Source organism: Microtus oregoni, unplaced genomic scaffold, assembly GCF_018167655.1.
Source record: "Microtus oregoni isolate MIOR12 unplaced genomic scaffold, Mior012 000022F_ref0000154, whole genome shotgun sequence".
NCBI classification, from domain to species: domain Eukaryota; kingdom Metazoa; phylum Chordata; class Mammalia; order Rodentia; family Cricetidae; genus Microtus; species Microtus oregoni.
The window spans coordinates 31,478,841-31,498,914 of NW_024543081.1; the positions used below are offsets into that span (position 1 = coordinate 31,478,841).

At 42.9% G+C, this 20,074-nt stretch overlaps 1 protein-coding gene across 1 annotated transcript; it reads right to left on the reverse strand.

Annotated features, from left to right (window-relative positions):
- Positions 1-865: 865 nt before the first annotated feature.
- Positions 866-19,243, reverse strand: Sqle (squalene epoxidase). Its single transcript, XM_041672572.1, has 11 exons — positions 18,189-19,243; positions 16,114-16,366; positions 10,040-10,220; positions 8,131-8,227; positions 7,296-7,409; positions 7,042-7,213; positions 6,437-6,532; positions 4,616-4,758; positions 4,157-4,253; positions 2,254-2,341; positions 866-1,352 (listed from the first exon to the last, which is right to left on the reverse strand). Exons 1-11 carry the CDS (start codon positions 18,474-18,476, stop codon positions 1,160-1,162), a joined length of 1,722 nt encoding a protein of 573 aa, XP_041528506.1. The 5' UTR covers positions 18,477-19,243; the 3' UTR covers positions 866-1,159.
- Positions 19,244-20,074: the final 831 nt, after the last annotated feature.

Genomic DNA, 20,074 nt, shown 5'->3' on the forward strand with positions numbered 1-20,074 from the left:
CTAGGTTCTGGCTATGACAAACAATGCTGCTATGAACATAGTTGAGCACATGTCCTTGTGGCACGATTGAGCATCCTTTGGGTATATACCCAAAAGTGGTATTGCTGGGAAGGTTGTTTCCTAATTTCCTGGGAAATTGTCACACTGATATCCAAAGAGGCTGTACCAGCTTGCACTCCCACCAGCAATGCAGAAGTGTTCCCTTTTCCCCACAACTTCTCCAATATAAGTTGTCATCAGTGTTTTTGATCTTGGCCATTCTTACAGGTGTAAGGTGGACTCTCAGAGTTGTTTTGATTTGCATTTCTCTGATGACTAAGGATGTGACAAACTCTTAAGACTCAAATATCATAACTTGTTTCTCCATGAACACAGTTCTGAAAGGGAGCTGCCATTCCACAGAATAACATGGATGAGACATGCCAAGAGTCTGCCTGAACCTGGGCCTAGTGGTTCCCATGGCCTAGTGCTCCAGGTTAAGCAAGAGACCTGCCTCAAATATTTATGTAATGGGAAGAGGGATTAAGGAAGACACATGGTATCAATTCAGACCTCCACATGCAAACATGTGCACCACACCCATGTATGCCTGAATATATATGCACACAATAGTAAGTAAATAGAACATGCTTAATAACTGCACTTTATACCCCACTTGGGATAGCTTTTTGGGAACCATGAGGCTATATAAAGAAGTCTACAACATAAAAACAAAAGAGGCATCTAATCTACATGGGAAGTAGAAAAAGATCTCCTGAGTAAATTGGGAACATGGGGATCACGGGAAAGGGGGTAGAAAGGGAAGGAAGCGGAGAAAAATATATAGCTCAATAAAGACAATTTTAGAAAATTTTAAAATTGAAAAAAAAAATTTTAAAAAGGCGAAAGAGTTTATTCTTCATTTTATTTGCATGTCCCAGTGAATCACCCCAAATACTGAAATCAAGAAAAACTTCAGTGTTAGCACTAATTTGTGGAAACAATCATTCTTTTAAACATCTAGCTTATTCGACCCTTCATTTTCAATTGTAAATTAAGGCATATATTTACATGCTTATACACAAGCTTGGTCCTTGAGTGTCCAAGGAAGTCATACAGTTCTATGCTATATACATCCTCTTCAAGTCTCAACGGGCTTGACTTCCAAGTGGTTTCCCCTTCAATGAATCAGATACTTCATTTCTGAGTAGATGAGAGGAAATATTATAGAACACGCTTTGTACAGTACAGCACCACTACTGAAAAGGGCTCGGGGTTTTGTAGCCCACGGCTCAGATTTAAAGCAGAAATACGTGGCATAGACAGCAACGGCAAAGAAGTGTCGGATCAACACTAGAGGGTGCGGAGACAATCTGTGGAGACAGAAAAGAGCCATACTGTTTCAGGTCACAAAAGTCCTAACTATGTGTCATCAATAGAAGCTTAAGGCACTCTACATCTGAAGACTTACCAAGCTTATCTGCATTTGATTGCAAAAATGAATTTTTAGATTATAAAAATCTACTTAGAATAACCCTTTTGAGAAGCCAATGGCCATTCTCTTAAGTCCTATTTTTTTCATCTGTCTTATTTCACTAATCTTGGGATCCAAACTGAAGTACAAAGTAGCCTGCTGTGGTCTGGGTTGGCATCAGAACTGATAATTCTGATTATAGATCAGGAAGACGAGCCTTGAAGAATTCACTTCTCAGACTTCCCAAGGATACATCTGCACTAGCAGAACTACTACTGAATTTCAAGCCAGTAAGATTAATAGCTGAGTTCAGAGTTCTCGGCTATCCTTGGCTCCTGGAGATCAGACGAGAAGACACCACAGGTAAAAAGCACACTTCAATTTGACTTGGCAGGTTTAGCCACCTTATTCCATTTCTAATCTGTGTGTGTGTCCTGGAGGACAGACAGCACAGTGCTAACCCTGTCCTTTGTTCATTACTTGATGCCACTTCTTACATTTTTTTATTTTGTATTAGCATGCACGTGCGCACACACACACATGCATGATGTGGGGGAGGGCACACGCTATAGCACACATATGGAGGTCAGAGGACAACTTTGTAGAGTCCATTCTCATGGGTTCTAGGGATCGAACTACGGATGCCAAGCTATTGCAGCAAGCACTTTATCCTCTGAGACAGCACCCTGGCCTCTTGGGGCTACTTGTGACTTAGATACTAATGGCTAACAGGCTAGAACTAAACATCCATGGGGTAATACTGGCATAAACAGTGTTTTCCTTCTGCTGTTAGAACTTACATAGAAAGCAGCCCAACGGGACCCGCCACACATTCTCCACCAAGTTTAAAATAAAGAAAGCAAGCTTTTCGTAGCTGGTGCAAGGAATCTAAAATAAAATGTAGAAGTTATTATTCATTTATCTTATAGTGTTAATGATTATGTCAGAAAAAAATAATGAAGATATAAAAATGCCAAACATGACAATTTCTTCAAAGCCCTAGAATTCAATAATCAGGAGTTTTTACCCTCCCAAGTTAACAGTCTAAGTGGTAATATGAGTACAGATTATCTGTCCCCGTTAATTCTGCTAATACTTAGGACTTATGAGTTACTTTTAAATTATGTATGATTTTGTTGTAAATTAATTAAATGACACCAAATATTTTATAAGTGCTTACTATAAAAACACAATTCTAGCAACACAATTCCCAGGTTCTGAAGTGCCTAACCCATAGTGCTTGGTGAGCACTAGTTATCAAGAAGGGAAACTCTGCCTTATCTACACATAACTTCTTAATACATTTTGAAGCCTTCAAAACATAATTAATAATAAATAACTTTTGGGTTTTTGAGACAGGGTTTCTCTGTATAGCCCTGGTTGTCCTGGAACTTAGCTTTGTAGACTAGGCTGGCCTTGAACTCAACAAGATCTACCTGCCTTTGCCTCCTGAGATTAAATGTGTGCACCGCCACCCCCACTAGATTTTTTTTTCTTTCTTTCTTTCTTTTTTTTTTTTTGGATTTTCAAGACAGGGTTTCTCCATAGCTTTTGGTTCCTGTCCTGGAACTAGCTCTTGTAGACGAGGCTGGCCTCGAACTCACAGAGATCCGCCTGCCACTGCCTCCAGGGTGCTGGGATTGAAGGTGTGTGCCACCACTGCCTGGCATGAAATATGGTAAACTTTTGTTCCATAACGTTCTTCCCTCCCCCTGATCTATCATTAACTTTGTAATGTTGTTAGCAGCTTCGATATGTAAGAATTCAAGAGCTTAGAAAAACTCCAAACTTAAAACTTGTTCCTCTTATGTGCCCAAGCAGCCACTGTAGCTCCCACTCTAGTTCAGCAGCCCTGCCTAGAAAACACGATGGATGATCCTTGGTGCTGGATGGCTCTAGTCTGTGAGAACCATCTCTTCCAATGCACACCAAGCAGCTCAAGCAGGAGCTTGAAGCATCTCAAATCCACATTTACTTTTTTTTTTTGGTCTGTTTTTAAAATTAACTTTTATTTAGTATTTTGAGTGTGATACAGGGGTAGGGGTGCAAATGTCAGACTGTCATTTGTTTTGAGATGCAATCTTATTATGTAGCTCAAGCTGACATCTTAATCCTCCTGCCTCAGCCTCCTGAGGGCTAAGAGAGCAAGCATGTACCTCCACACCTAGCTCAGAATTTCAGACCTTCATTATTAGGACTGTTTGACCTATGGACAGAGTGGCCATCCTCTCTCCACTACAGAAAACAAGACGAAGCAGATGGCCATTTCCAGTGAGTGCCACTCCACTCATGCCCTGTAGCAGGAAAGAAACCCCAGGCTCAGGCTGAGGTGCTGATTCATGTGTGAGTAATATGTCAAAAGAAATTCAAACTAGTGTCAAGTAAAAAACCACACTGCTTTTCCATACCTGGCCAGGCGAGGATACACATCCTCTAGTCTGGACCAGAGGCACTGAATGAATGTGTTACTGAGATACACTAGGGATGTTCTCTAAGGAACAGCAACAGCCTTCAGACGAAGTGGTATATACATGATGCTCAGACACGAAAAGAACTATCAAATTAGCAGCTGGCAAAGTTGGGTAAACTGTGATCACAAACTAACTACTTTAACTACTAACTTTTGCATTTAAGTCCCTTACCTAACAAAACTTAAAACTCTGTACACATCAGTGAAGTTCACTTAAAAACATCTAAACTTACCATCTGTACCAGAAAATAATTCATACAAAGCCTGAGCCAGCACATTCACAACAAAAGAATGGGTCCTTTTTCTTGACCAATAGAATGACTTTTTGGCCTAAAAATGAAAAATATTGTTTATTACATAGTTAAAAAGAAAAAAAGCATAAGCTAATGTTTATGATCTCCTCAAAATGCTATCTGTCCAAGGCCAACCTGCAGGCAGTAGTGCCAAACTCACTCTCAGGGCAGTGGGTCATATGACACTGAGCTCAGCTTACAGATCTGAGCAGAGTGGTCTGAACCCATTTGGTGCAGCATATACTTAAGCATACAAATCAAAGATTCAGATTCAAGCCTGAACAAGACTATGAAACGCAGGCTTCCAAGCACAGATTCCCATGAGGGTCCCCTGCCTCACATCCCTAGACAGAATGTATTTTAAGCCATTTGCGGGGGAGGAAAACTCGAGATTCTTACCTGGAAAACAGCAGCATCATCATAAAGGTCAGGAATGTCTTTTAACAGTTTTCTCCATAATTTTACATCTTTTAAAGCAACTGTCATTCCTCCACCAGTAAGAGGATGCCTCAGGTTATATGCATCTCCCAGAAGGAGAACACCTATGGGAGAAGAACTAAGATCATGAAATCCTGGACAGCTCTGAAACAAAAAAGTTAGTGCTATAAACTTACGATTGACATGAGCTAAAATCCCAAGAATGAATTAAAATTAAATTTGCTTTCTGAGTAACTTAACGTTCTATGTCTCAACAAAGCTGCAAGTCATATTGTCTATAGATGATAAAACTAAATATTAAACACATACCCTGCTAGGCATTCTTGGGAAGTAGAGGCAGGACAGACCCAGGAGTTCAAGGTCATCCTCTGCCATACAGTTTTAGTCTGGGCTTTATAAGATCTTTTCTTAGAGGGGAGGGGGTGTGGAGAAGGGGTACTGGAGAGCTGGCTTAGCAGGTAAGAGTGCTTGCTACTCTTGCAGAGGACCTGTTTGGTTCCCAGCACCCACATGGGACCACTGTAGCTCTAGCTCCAAGGATCCCGATGCCCTCCACTAGCCTCTGAGGCCCTGCACACACATGGCGAGCACACATGTAAGTTAAAATAAAAATAAATCTTTAGCCAGGCGTGGTCCTGCACAACTTCAATCCAGTCCTCAGGAGGCAGAGACTGGTGGATTTCTTGGAGTTTGAGGTCAGACTGGTCTACATCAGGCCAGGCAAGACTGCGCAGTAAGATCTTCCAAAAAGTAAAGGATAAACCTTTAAAATATGGATTGAAAATACAACTATACCCCAGCTATCAATCACTATGACACCTGACCAAAATACCAGTTACAGGAATAGACTTGAGTTCCTAGAAATGCTACCATATCTCAGCCACCCTGGGGCAGGCTTTGCAGAGTCTATTCCCTCTTAGTCCCACCTCTCACTGTCTACCTTTTTATTGAAGCAACGTCTGCCCTAACCACCCTTCCACTTCAGAACCTCCCTCCCAGCCCTGGACACCCCTGTGGTAGTGGGAATGGAGCTTTATGGGAACTTGATGGAGGAAGGTCATTGGTTAAAAAAAATAAAGAAACTGCTTGGCTGGCCCTCATAGGTTAGAACACAGGTGGGTGGAGAAAACAGAACAGAATGCTGGGAGGAAGAGGAAGTGAGCTCAGACTCGACAGCTCTCCTCTCGGGAGCAGACGCCTCAGAAGAGAGGCCATGCTCCTGGCTCCTGGGCAGACACACACCATGAAGCTCCGACCCAGGATGGACGTGGGCTAGAATCTTCCCGTAAGACCGGTGCTCACAGATTATTAGAGATGGGTTGATTGGGATATCAGAATTAGCCAGTAAGGGCTAGAGTTAAAGGGCCAAGCAGTGTTTAAAAGAATACAGTGTCCGTGTAATTATTTCGGGTAAAGCTAGCCTTGCAGGCAGCGGGGTGCTGGGGATGCAGCCCCACCGCTCCTATTACTACAGGAACTGTTCTCAATAACACTGTGAATTCATCTTCTTGCTCTTACTAGAAAAGTGGTCTTCCACAGGTCAATGGAATAACTTTTAAATCCCTTTTTGTACTCTCAATGGCTGCATGGTGTCTTCCACAAAGTCAGAGTTCAATAATAATTATATCATAAAACTATGATGTTGGGAACATGTTAAGGTAACCATGTGAACTTACTACTCCAAGGCAACCAATTCTCAGCTTCATGTTATTTCCCGACCATAAATCTAATCACATGTCATCTGAAGTGAGGGCAGCATTATAAAATATTGCTAAGCGATACCTCGTTTGTTCACAGGGGAAGGAGGAAGGAAGCTTGCTGGCATGGTCCGCAGACGAGAGTTCTGAGAGGCCTCCAGGAACGGTTCCTTCAGGTGGTCTGCAATCAATGCCACCCAAACCAAATAAGTGGTTTGAAGCACTTCGGTTTCAAATTAGCATACATCTTCTTATCAAGCATAAAAGAATACTTAACTGTGTATGGGGTTGTGGCTGTTACACAGTTCCTTGCAATAAACCACTAATTACCTACTTTATTTATAAAACTATCCATTAAGCATCTCATTGTGCATGTTAAGGAATGACTAAGGAATGTACGAGAAAACAGATGTAAATAACATACACAGCTGAACAGAACAGAGAGATGAGAAGAAGAAATGAGTCAAATTTACATCAGACAGGAGAAACCACGTTAACTGACAGCTGTCTGTATTTAGCTTTTATCATCCACATATTCTAATATCACAGGAGATAAACTGCCCGTTCACAATGAACTGTGCTGATCTCTGGGCCTCTTTTAGACACCACACTCAGGAAACTGGAAAAGAGGCTCTTGTGAGATTTACTTTAGACTGTAGATGACAATGAAGGTAAAATCCTATTTCTTACCAGGCATTTGTGGGTAAATTTGTTCGGCCATGTATTCTCTTAAATTCCTTGGCATTTCCCCACGGATATCAACAAGTACCCGTGTTTCATTGGCTGAAATCTGGTAGATGAGAACTGGACTTGGATTGACCAGAACAAGCTCTGCAAAATTGGCTTTAAACTGTGGTGCATTCTAAAAAATAATGAGAAAATATTTTAATAATTTTCAAATCTCAGGTTGCTTTTATTTTTCTACAATTACAACTCCTCCATACCTTCATAAGGAAGCCAACAAAATGAGATGAAACAGAAACTTTATTGGAGACAAGGTTCTTCCTGAACTTGGAGAAAAGCCCATCTGCAACAATAGTCAACGGGGCGTGGAGCTCCTATACAACAGAAGAACACCCAGCAATGGTTAGAGGCACACAAAAGGTCCATCCTTCTGAAACAAAGAGTGTACAGGAAAATATGTACCCCAAGCAACCTGTGGATATAAGAGGATGGAGCCCTAAAGGTGACACTTCCTGAGTCCCTGGAGGTCATCTCCCTTTGCTGTTCTGAAACCAAAGCTATCAAAACTCTCCACCATTCTGGATGAGAGGAAGAACTTCAAAGCAAACACAGGCCACAGAAGACTGAAGCTCATCACAAACTCCAACAACTGCCCAGATTCATTATAAAATCACCCTCACGTGCTGCTGTTTAATGCGTGGTTAGACAGAAGAAGCACTTTTATATACATGACAATGTGTACTGATATACTACACCATGAGCAAGGAACCTGGTAGCCCTACCGAGTACAGTTTCTAGAAAGGGACAACCCTGCACAATAGTCTAGAAGGGCCCTCTGCCTCTTTCTCTTTAAGAGACCAACATTAACATACACTAGAAGCGGTTTTACCGTTACTTGCTGTCAACATTTTCCTAGTTCTGAGTATAACCACATATACAGTAACAACACTGTCCACTGAGCTCCATCCCTGGGACTCACATGACCTCCACACACACACTGCAGCATGCACACTCCACACATACAAAATAATACAGAATTTCGAAAGGAATAGGGAGAACACCTCCTAGGAAGAAGTGACCTTCCCTAGTTCTCACCTTGGTGTCTCCAGTCTCCTTTTCCTTGTACTGCACTCCCGTCACGGCACCGTCTTCCTCTAGCAACTGAAGCACAACACCTTCTATAAACTTCACACTAAAGAAGGAACAGAAACACACAGCTGGAGTAGCACGCTGGATTAATGTCACTTGGCTATGGACTCTCTAACCCTTGCCTTGCGCTCATAGGAACTGGACACATGGATGTGCCTGACTGTACAAAGCAAGAAGTTTGCAACAGTGCAAAGCAGAAAGCTAGCATGTTTAGAATCATGTGAGGTTTACTTTGTAATGTACACCAAACACATATTACAAATGTAATTACTTTTAAAGCTGCATGTCTTTAATCATTCGTTTAAAAAAAGAATACTAAGAAACCTAATAAAATGCAGTCAGACATAAAAGGGAAGAATTATTAGAATCATATTTGTTAAGGACACAGTATTGAAATCCCTCTAGGTTCACAGATTAGTACCACTCCAGAGCTCATCAGAGATTTCTTTGTGCAGTGCACAGTGTTAATATAGAAACTCACAACAGGTCAAAGTGCAGAGTGAGCATCTGTGGCATGCTCAGCCACGAACGGCACATCTACATCACACCCTCCGCTAGGCTCAGAGATCACTGCACAAAGGTGGCTGGGGAGGACAAAAAAACAGTGGAGTCTTCTGGACACAGCGAGCCCACTGCACGTCTGAACTCACAGCAGCTGTGGCTGCCTGCACGAGATCAAGCTGGTCTACATTCCAGCATGGAGGGCAGAGGGACTCATGAGCCCCCAGACCAAAGAAGCAGTGAGCAGTTGATAGCTGCCAGGGAAGAGAGAGTTGGCTTTCTTTAGGGATGTGGTACCTGATGGGTTGACCATGCTGCAATGGATAGCCTCACATCCGTGAGAATATAAGCAGTACAAACTGTACTTAGTGAGTCAGTAAAAAATAAAAGGACACGAAGGTGGGAAGTGATAAAGACATGGTGGGGCGGATCTGGGAGGAGTCATGGTAAATAAGGTCAAAATACATTGTATGCATGTATGAAATTCTCAAAGAACTGATTATATGTTTTTAAAAATAAAATGGCATTTGACAAATTTCAAACGTAATTATATCCATCAGAAAGATCATAACTTTTCTATTTGAGGCATGTTCCCACTTTTACACAATGAACACTCCACTTCTATGAACAGCAAACATTTCATTCAGCCCTCAGGAAAAGTCCACCAACTTCTTCCCTTTGTCAACACAGTGGCCTGTGTCAACCACATGAGTGCTCTTATGTTTTTGGAACTTCCTTAATCAGCATTAAAAGACGTCAGGCAAATACAAGTTAATAATCAAGACAAGCAGCCAGTCCTGTCAGGCTAGGTTCTTGGAAAAGAGGAACAGGGATTTCTTCTTGCCGTCCTCTGTTCTTTCTAGAAAAGGTACTGTAACCACCAACACAGACTCAAATGGGCACACACGGGCATGTGCTGTAGCCACAGCTCTAAGCTGGCCTCTAAATGCCAATCAAATAATAATCACCTAAATCTTACTTAAAGGTCTCAATATTCCTTATAGAGACACTAAATATATTTTAATTACGGATCATTTTATTATACCTATGCCATCTAGACCATGCCAAAAATTTTGAACAACACTGATGAAATCTCGCCTGTATAAAAACACATTTTTATTCTATATATATTATTATATTATACATGAGCATGTGTATAGATGCCTGAGGAAGGCAGAAGAGGGCATCAGATTCTCTGAATCTGGAGCTACAGGTGGTTGTGAGCCATGACATAGGTGCCAAGAACCAAACTCCAGCCCTCTCCAACAACAGAAAGAACTGTCAACTGCTAAGCCACCACACCAGGGCTTAGGTTTGGCTCTTTAACATTATATGTTTAAAGTTGTGGTCTTACTTGGGCTCTGCCATAGCTGCTTTCCGGAGACTCATGATGAATTTGCCGTGGTGGAAAGCAATTCCGTTCTGCACTTGGTTGTTTTCTGACACCGGGTATGGAATTTGAACTTCAGATCTGCTTTCATAATCGTGAACTATGTAGCCGTGTATAAGATGGGCATTGAAACCCTCTACTGTATCTGCAAAAGTAAATCAGTTCAAATAACTTTAATAATATGCTGAGAATTACCAAGAAAGACACCAAGAGACAGACACAGATATTGAAAACAAGGCTCTCCCTCACAAAGCTGTAAGACCGGCTGGAGAACAGAACAACTGATACAACTATGACAAAACCCTTCAATATTTCCAGAAGACAAGTACACAGCTGCACTTCAGGTTAACAGCTGTCATTCGGGTCTGTGACTGCTTCACCTCAGAGACAAGCAAGAAAAACAAGAGATGAACTAAACCATGCTCCTCTCCTGAGGGAACCTGCTCTGTTCACAAAGGCACAGAGCCCAGTCTGTCCTTCTGAACATGTGTCCCAATGTAGAAACACAGGGGGTCAGGTGGGGAGAGGAGGGAAGGAAAAGAGAAAATAAAATACCATTAAAACTCTTTTTAAAGGTCCCAATTTATACATAACAGTTTCTAAATGTTGATGGTTCCTACTGCCTATGAAAATTGAGTCAAGATAAACTGTAGAGTAATTTTAGTAAATCTAAACCAGAAAGCAACAGTCTGTTTTTTTATATTTAAGGCAAAAAAAAAATTTAAAGAACCAATTGAAAATTTGAGAAATTTAAAAATTAATGTGAATTATAGGAAAGATGTCAAATAAAACAAAGCATCACTATTTGTGCATAAAATTCACTCACTAAAAATATTAATATGCAAGAAATAGTGAACAGAAAGTGTAGCAGTAATCCATTCAAAGCAATACAAATAGAGTCAGTGAACAAATTAGAATAAGCCTGGCATGTTGGCCTGTGCCTGAGACTCCCCAAGGGAGTCAAGACAAAACCTGAGAAGGTTTGTCCCAGGATCAAAATATATTCATGCTTTAATATTTCATGTATTTTTATTTTATGTGTATGAGTTTTACCTACACATATGTATGTGTCCACAGGCACACCTGGTGCCTGTGGAGCCCAGAGGGCATTAGATGCCCTACAAGTGTAGTTTCAGACATCATGTGAGGGCTGGGAGCCAAGCCCAGGTCCTCTGTGAGAGCAGCACACAACTATGCATGGAAGTAAGCATCCACTGTAAGCTAAAGATGGAATCACACATAAGAAACCCAGGCTTGACATGGTGGTACACACCTTTAAACCCAGTAGAGAGGCAGGTAGATCTGAGATCGGCCTGGTCTACAAAGTAAATTAAATTCCAGGCTAGCCATGGTTACATACCCTGATCCCGTACCCCAATAAAACTAAAGAAAACACAGCTTTGTGTTCTGACTTCATGCAAAGCTCTGAACTTTTAAGCTGAAGAGTCCCATAAATAAATGTTATCAAAAATCGCAGGAGACACAGGAAGTTCTAAATATGTAAAAAATTTTCAGTATATGCAGAATAGAGCACTTTCATGTGTAAGTATCAACCTAAAAGATGTCGGTTTTCCCAAAATTGAACTATATATTCAATGCTTTTTAATCAGAATCTTGGAAATGTTTTTCCATAAAGCTTAAAAACATGACTCTAAATTATATACAAACAAAAGAGTGGGGGGGGGTCTAACAAAAAACAAGGCAATACTAAAGAAAATAAAGCTAAGGATAGTGAATACTAGATCCCGAGACATGGTATAGGCATAATTATAATGCATCAGTTGTAAGATTTATAGATATTAAGTACAATCTATATGGCAATCAATTCACTAATAAAAAGTCCACAATCCAGGATGGATCACTTGATATTATGTTAGACAGCCTTTATCTGCAATGTAACCATTCCAAGTAATTCTACCACACACAGTTCATCAAACCTGAGGGAAATAAACATAGTTAATGTTTAAAGAACTCCTACTGGCAATAGTAAACGTATACTGGATAAATACCTGGAGGGTTGTTCTCAATCCTCTGGGAACAGTGCAATGGTTAAGAGTATGCTTTGCTCTTCCACGGGACCCAAGCTCAATTCCTGACAACTATATCAGATGATCACAACCACCCATAGCTCCAGCTCCCCACAGGCACCTGTACTCACATGCATGCACATACACACACACGCACACCACTGATAACACACAAATAAATAAATCTTAAAAAAAAAAAAAAGAATCCACTGGGACTTGTAGCCACAACCATGTAGCTGTTTCCTGAAGCTAGATCTATAAAATATTATCTAATCTCTAGTGTGAAATCATTTCTGATTAGCTGAAGTTTATATATAAGGTTAATAAAATCCTCCTTCTGGATATTGACACACCTGCTTGATGCAAGGTGGTCCCTTAAGGAATCTGTAAGAACAGCCATGGGACCTTCCTTCTTTGTAAAGCCATGGTTTTGTTTGGCTCAAGAGCATGGCATCTTTTTGCTTTCCTCTGTGTTATTTCTTTTGGAGCCTGCTTTGGCTCCCCATCACCTCCCTGATCTATACTTGCACATCTCAGAGCTCAGTCCTGAACTTCTTGGCAACAGTTAACCTTGCGTAAGTTCTATGGCCCATCCCTTTCTCACACCTAACACCTGATTCATCAGGAGGTTCTACCCTCTTCCTGCAAGGTAAATTCCCAGTACGGGTCACATGCCTCTACTACTGTGGCTGTGTCTTAAGTAACCAGCAACTACAGATTGTGCAATAGCTTCCAAGATAACCTTTTTTCTGGCCTTACCACTCCATGGTCTTTTTCCTACTCAGAATGTAGTTTTAGATAATATTCTTGATCACCACTTTTAAAATGCGGGCCTTAATAGCTCTTTACATTTCCAGTGACTTCCCTTTGGAGAAAAAAACCAAACAAAACAACAACAACAACAAAAAAAAAAAACAGACCTTTATAGTGGACACCACAAACCCACAGGATCAAGCCCCCCTGCTATCTGCCACCTTCTCCAGTTGACTTTCCTCCACTCGCAACACTGAAGGTCCTCAGGCTTGACAGCTCTTTCCAGAAGACAAAAGCTAGGCCTGGAATGTACACTCTCCTGATCTCCAAGGTTTATTCTCCACCTTCATTCCTTGACTCCAAGGTAACTTCTCATGACAAAAACTATCTCCACCAACTTGCTATTCCACTATTTCTGATTTTCTTTAGTCCCTACAATCTTCAAATAGTTTATCTACTTTTTTAAAAATGTACTGTCTTTTTGCACTCCCTCTTTAGCATCCACTAAGATGTAGTCTCAGAAATAGACCAAAGCCTACTTGTCAATGTTTTTAAAGTATTTGTTGAAGAAGTCATTCTCAGCCAGCTGTGTGCTGATCAAAGTCTGGCTCCAAGCACAGTAAGTGCCCTGAGCTTTCTGTTTCAGGCTTTCTCTTGCTGACAACGATGAGGATATTTCAAAGAAAAAGCTTGTGTGTTTATTTTTATCCCTGTCACTGACATATAACAATTGTTATGTGTTTACAGGGGTCTAATGCGATTGTTGAAGTCTTGTACCTTGACAATAAAATTATGAAACTCAGTACATTCATCACCTTAAAAAATATATTTGCCACTCTCAGCCACAGCATCAGCTTCTCCTCTCTCCCTTATCATACATTACTATAAAAAAAAAAGCACTCTTGTATCAAATACACCTCCATTGGCCTCATATTCCTATCTAATTTTGTCCTAGCTCTGTTTCCTGCCATCAAATTAGTTTCTCAAGAAATGACTCAGCTGGCTGGTCATTGGTTGCTCTTCCAGAGAACCATAGTTCAGTGCTCACAACCATCAGATCCAGAGGATCAACAACCTCCTCCAGCCTTCTTGGGCACCAGGCACCATGTGAGACATGGAATATACATAGGCAAAACACTCAAACATGTAATAATTTTTTGTTAAATTTTAAAATCTCATACAGGAACAGTTTCCTATAGGTTAGGGATCTGTTCAGGGGTAGGCTGCTTGCTGTGTATGCACAAGTCTCTAAGTTCAATCTCCAACATCAGAGGAAGGAGAAAAAATAATTTTGTAGTTTCAAATTATGACGTCTCCCTCTCATTTCAGCTTAGGTTTCCTTTTATTGCCACAGACTGCCAAGTCCAGGGGTGAGTGTTCTTCACTCCTCCCACCTAGCATTTGGTCAGCAAACATGGCACAGCTGTTCCTTCCCTTCCTGGTATAAACCCATGTCTTTCAAAGCAGCTGCTTGAGGCAAAAACCTAAGGATTGCTTCATGCGTGCGTGTAACCCCTGCCTCTTATCATGTGTCCACTTTCCTTTACAACTTGCTACCAGCCAGCACATCAGTTAAAAACACCACCACTGCTAATTTGGGCTCAGAATGAGCTCCTCCAGACTCCTAACTGGATCTTTGCTACCCCACCATCACAATCTTAGTCTATTCTTGGGGGGTTGTTTTTTGTTTGTTTGTTTTGAGACAAGGTCTCTCTATGTATCCCTGGCTGTCCGAGAACTCTCTATGTAGATCAGACTGGCCCTGAACGCTGAGATACACCTGCCTGTGCCTCCCAAGTGTTGGCATTGAAGGTGTGGTGCCACGCCTACCTTATACTCTATTCTTCATACTGTATCCAGGTTTGTTTCCCCAAACGCCATTGTAGATAAGTGGTGATGTGGGACCCAATGAACTATAAAGTGAGCTCTGAATTGTGATCTTTAACTCGCAAAGCCAGAAGAATTTTAAAAAGCAACGTAGCCGGGCGGTGGTGGCGCAGGCCTTTAATCCCAGCACTCGGGAGGCAGAGGCAGGCGGATCTCTGTGAGTTCGAGACCAGCCTGGTCTACAAGAGCTAGTTCCAGGACAGGCTCCAAAACCACAGAGAAACCCTGTCTCGAAAAAAAAACAAAAAAAATAAAAAATAAAAATAAAAAGCAACCTAGAAGAAATTTCGGAAGTAGAGATGGGGCTCAGCGGCAGAATAGTTTTTAACCTGGGGCAGGCCTGAGTTTGAGCCCTAGGCCCACTAAAAAGGGGGGAAACATTTCAGTCAGCTGAAACACATATGGCTACACTGAGCCACGATGTAACAGGTGCTGCACTGTGCTGTGTCGAGTGAGGAGTTGCTGGAGCTGAAGCCACTGCTACAGATGCAAAATGGTGTCCTGTCACATTCCTGCTCCGCTGCGTATGAAGCCTACATGGCTGGGATCATGTCACATTACTGCTCCGCTGCGTATGAAGCCTACATGGTCTAGCTTCTGCCTCCCTCTTCAGCCTTCAGGACAAGTCATCTTCTTTCCCCATCACCCACTGCTTTCTCTATGTGTCTCCTTCTCAGTTCCCTTAACAAAACAGTAGGCAAGAACACAGTGCCTACAATGCACAAAGTATTGTTCTGAGTGGTCTACATATCCAAATTCACTTAGTCCTCATAATATGTGAAACAGAGGGTCTTCAAATGCCTTTCTTATAAATGAGGGAACAAATCATACACAGAAGGCTAAGTTACTAGGTTTAAAGTTAGTCACAAGGCATACAGCTTTGTTTGTGGCTTCTCACCTTACAGCTGAGTTCCTTCTGTGCTCTACATATCAAGAGTATCTGTCTCGACCATTAGTACACGTTGGCACTCAGTATAACTCCTCATTCAAAGGCAGCAGTAATAAACATTTTCCAGATGAATGTGAGAAGTACTTAAAAAGCACCGGCTGGGTAAATGAATCATCCATAAACACACGATCTGAGGGAATAACCCCACGCCAGAAGCATATCACACACTCTATAGGTGATAGCTCTGGGCAGTGAGTTCAGTGTCTTCGTAAAGACAGTCCATTTTAGACATTTCATTATCTCGTTATGTCTAAGCAGCCTCTTCTTCTCACACTACTAAATGTTTCTGTTCTTCGCTCTCTGTCACATAACGTGTTTAGCAAATATAAGTTTTACAAGGAAGGAAGGAAGGAAGGCAGATTAGTCTAAAGTGAAGGGCACTCATTTTTACCATCTAACTCCTGAAAATCAGATACACCTACCTCCGAGGCCCAGCTCTTTAAGAACATGGTAACCACCTGGCTGCAGAAGCTCACCAACGATTCTGTCAGGCTCTTTTAAATCTCTCTCGATTACCGTCACCTTTCTTCCATCTCTGGAAAGAACCGTTGCCAAGGTAGATCCGAGTACACCAGCCCCCACAATGATAACTTCCGGATCATTCAGAGAAGATGCTGACACTGAGGTAGCTGCTCCTGTCAATGTTGTTTCTGAAATACTGGCTTCATTTCTGCACTGTTTAACAAAAAGAACATTATGCTTTCAAATCTATTGACTTAAATCATATTACTAACACATAAGCTACTAGACTTTTACATCTTGAACAAAAACTGGACCACAAACATTTATTAAACCAAATCAATGGTGTATTTTAAAATCCAGGTAATACATAAAAATCAGTATCAAAATACTGATTGCCTAATTATTGGCTAAATAGAAATGTATGTATCCCAATAAAACTGAACATATATTCCTTTTTCTGGACTTACTAATTAGAAAGTGCTGTTACATGAACATATTTAGAAATCCATATCCAGTCAGATACTATAAATATGTATCATGAAATTCAGAGACAACCTAGGACAAACCCTAGCATTTAATCACTCAAGCTCATATTGAGCATCTACAGGTGTGGTTCTCTCCCAGCTTCTGACTGTCCCCGTTACATATGTGTCAGTGGGCACTCAACACGCTCCAGCAGCTCCCTGGTTTCCAGGGAAGGAGAAAGCCTGAAGCAGGCAAAATGAAACCAGCCCACCAGTTTACAATTCAGTTTTCCTACCCCACAAATTCTCTACACAGTACTGTGACAGTCATAGTACTCCAGCTACCTGGACCAGAACTCAACCTCAAGGGGAGGTCTCCAAAATACAAACCCCAGAGTACTTACCTTGAGAAGTAAGGCCTCACCTCCAATCCGCAAGCACCAAATAGTAACAGAATACACCCACTGTAGACTAGTGGCAACAGCTAGTTACTTATTAGATGGCTATGCACCCGACATTCTACAAATATGAAGTCACTTAACTCCCTGTCTACAAGCAACGGTGGTGCCACCCTCACCTAACAGAACAGGAAAGTGATTCGTGCAGAAATGAACCCATTCCTAAAGTGTCACAGCCAGTAGTGGCAGAGCCAAAATTCAGATCCAAACCTAATCTGTACTATGGACATGACAAAATAAAGCAGATCCAGGAGTCTGCGTTGCTTTGTGGGTAACGAACTCATTCTATCTGGCCACAACCTTCTATGCCAGGCTGGGTACCCTGCTACAGTCTCACAGCCAATATCCCTGTTATTGTTATTATTAATATTATAACTATTATTATCATTAGGTAAAAATCGAGCATTGTTCCTCTCACTCTTAAGTCTTTCCAGTGTTCTTGGGGGGAAACTTCAAATATCCACGGCCAACAGGCCCTACATGTCTGGCTTATACTAGTCTCTCTCTTATCTCCCGCCACAGGCCTCCGTCTTTCCCTGGCGGTAATATCAAGTATTCAAAGATTCCGTCTCTGACACGGGACCATCATTCAACTATCATTGACTTCGGACCTGATGCCACTGGTTTATTCATTGCTTCAGTGAGGAGGAAGGATCTCTGCCAGCCTTTAGAGTGTTGAACATTTTTACTGCTTTTCAAACTGTTCTGTTACTTTCCCGTCAGCTGTCACTTCCCTAAGTAGCCTTACTTGTCACACCACAAAGCTTTCTTCTCAGGTACAAATATCATCCTATCAAAGGATTTAAATAAAAGCCACTCTCATTCTGTCCTCCAAATGAAAAGCTAACATTGCCTATCCAACCAATAGCCAAGCCCTTACCCAACGATCAGACAACACTAAATGAAACAAATTCTCTTGTCTTTCCGAAAAATCAAGGATCATAAACATACACAATCCAGAACTTAAAAAAAAAAAAACCTCAACTACATGAGAATATTGAAGCTTCTAGGTCATCACTTTCCTGACTTTTAATGAAACCGTAAACTTCAGTGACCTCGATCTGAAGTTTAAAATTAGATGCCATTCATTTGCCCACTGTGGAACCAACCTACCTTACTGGACTCCAGCTCCTCTTTCTTTTCTGGTTCAGGGGGTGACTTGGCCCAGAAGAAGCCAATAAGAGGCAGAGCTGAGAGAATATCAGAGAAGGCAGCAAACTGGGAGCCACTCTGCTGGCGACTGAGGAGGCCCGCGTTTCGATGGCGACAGCGGTAGGAGAGCACCAGGCCCAGCGACAGGAACACCAGCACGCACAAGAGGAGCTCCTTGTTGGCCAGGGTGACATCCCCGCATTTCTTATAAAAATAGGTGAAGGTAGCAATGCCAAGAAAAGTCCACATGGCTCAAAAGCTTCTTTGGTGCCAAGGCTGAGGAATTTTGGGTTTTTTGTTTTGTTTTGTTTTGATTTGATTTGTTTTGGGGTGGTCTTTTTTTTTTCCCTCGGGAGGGGTTTGATGATTAAAACTTTCTCTCCAAAATGTGGTTCTCAAAAGGGGCCTGGGACACTGGCCCAACCCCTTCCTGCCAACAGTTTCAGGATCACGAGTCAAATGAGATCAATTTTTGAAATCATTCGGAGTACAAACGTAATCTTAAGTTGTCCAGGACTTAGAAAGCAGCATTTAAAGCCTGCCTACAGCACCTACAGCACCCTTCATTCAGCCAACTGACAGACGGGTGTCTCTATATTTACACTGGGGAGGGGTACGAGTGTTGCTGTATACTTCGATGTCCACTCCTCGGGCTGTAAATGGTCTTTTGTCAGTTGCAGCAAGTGCTCGGTAGGAAGGAGTTGGCATACAAGGATGAGGGTGCTGGGAAAACTGCCCCTAAGCGACACTGCCCGGCAGCCTCCAACAAAAGATGGCCCCGGAGTCCCGAAGCACGGCTGGAGCGGGGCAGCGCAGCTCTCCCCGGAGACCTCGCCTCAGCCAGCCCCGAAGTCACGGCCCGGAACCTGCCCGACCGCCACTTGCCTTCCTCGAGGGTGAATGGCTGTCTCCGGAGAGCGTCCGTCAGAGCTCGGTGAGGACGCAGGACAGCCGGGTCCCCAGCATCCCTCGCGGACAGTAACCAGAGTAACCACCGCGCGCCCCCCTCGCAGCCCGGCCCCACGAGCTTCAGCCACCGGGCGGGCTCGGCCCAGCCGAGGGACCAGGGGGCGAGGCTCCGACCCGGCACCGCCCCGCGAGCGGACCCCGCCTCCCACGCCGCTCCGGACCAATGAGAGCGCGCACCGCGCGGTAGGCTGAGATGGCGCTATGGAGCGTTCGGCCAATGGCAGGAGGCTCACTCCGCTCGGCGCCAGTCGCGGAGGCGCTAGGGCGATGTTGCGTGGTGCGGGGCGGGCGCGTGGGGTGGGCGCCGGCCCGGTGGGCGGATGGGGCGGTGTCTGCTCGGCGGGGCTCCCGCGGGGTCCTCCGGTCCCACCTGCGGAGGGTAGAGCTGGCTCTGGAGGAACGCACGGTGGCCGCGCACAGCCCGGGCGTAACCGAGCTCGTAGAGGCCGCCCGGCGAACTGTGGGCACGGGCTGAAAATGCGTGAAGGACGTGACACACCAGCGATCCTGGCGTCATTCGTGGACGCAGGCTGAAGGGAAAGAAGCGAGTCGTGGGAAGTGGAGCACGCCTTTAATCCCGGAACTAGGGAGGCAGGAGAATCTTGGTCTGCCTAACGTGTTCCAGTCCCGTCAAAGCTACGTGGTGAGACTTGCTTTGAAAAAAGGTGATCTAATTAACAGCAACACCGAAACTGTCTAATAAGATTCTTTTATGCTTCATGCACTGTGCCAGAAGCTTTGCAAACATTTATTCAAACTTTACAGCCACCTTCCCAAAGAGGTATTTATTTACCTTTGCTTCACAGGTGAAGGAGGTGAGCGGTTTATCTGTCATAGTTCATGACGCTGATCATTTTATAGCCCCCACAGCTACTGCC

Bases quoted from the DNA above. Each gene is read 5' to 3' on its own strand.
- Sqle (XM_041672572.1), bottom strand. From the start codon at position 18,476: ATGTGGACTTTTCTTGGCATTGCTACCTTCACCTATTTTTATAAGAAA. The intron at 7,214-7,295 runs GTATGGAGGAGT...ATTATTTTTTAG, and splicing joins TTGTTGGCTTCCTTATGAAG to AATGCACCACAGTTTAAAGC. The intron at 1,353-2,253 runs GTAAGTTCTAAC...CTGTCTCCACAG, and splicing joins CCCGTTGGGCTGCTTTCTAT to ATTGTCTCCGCACCCTCTAG.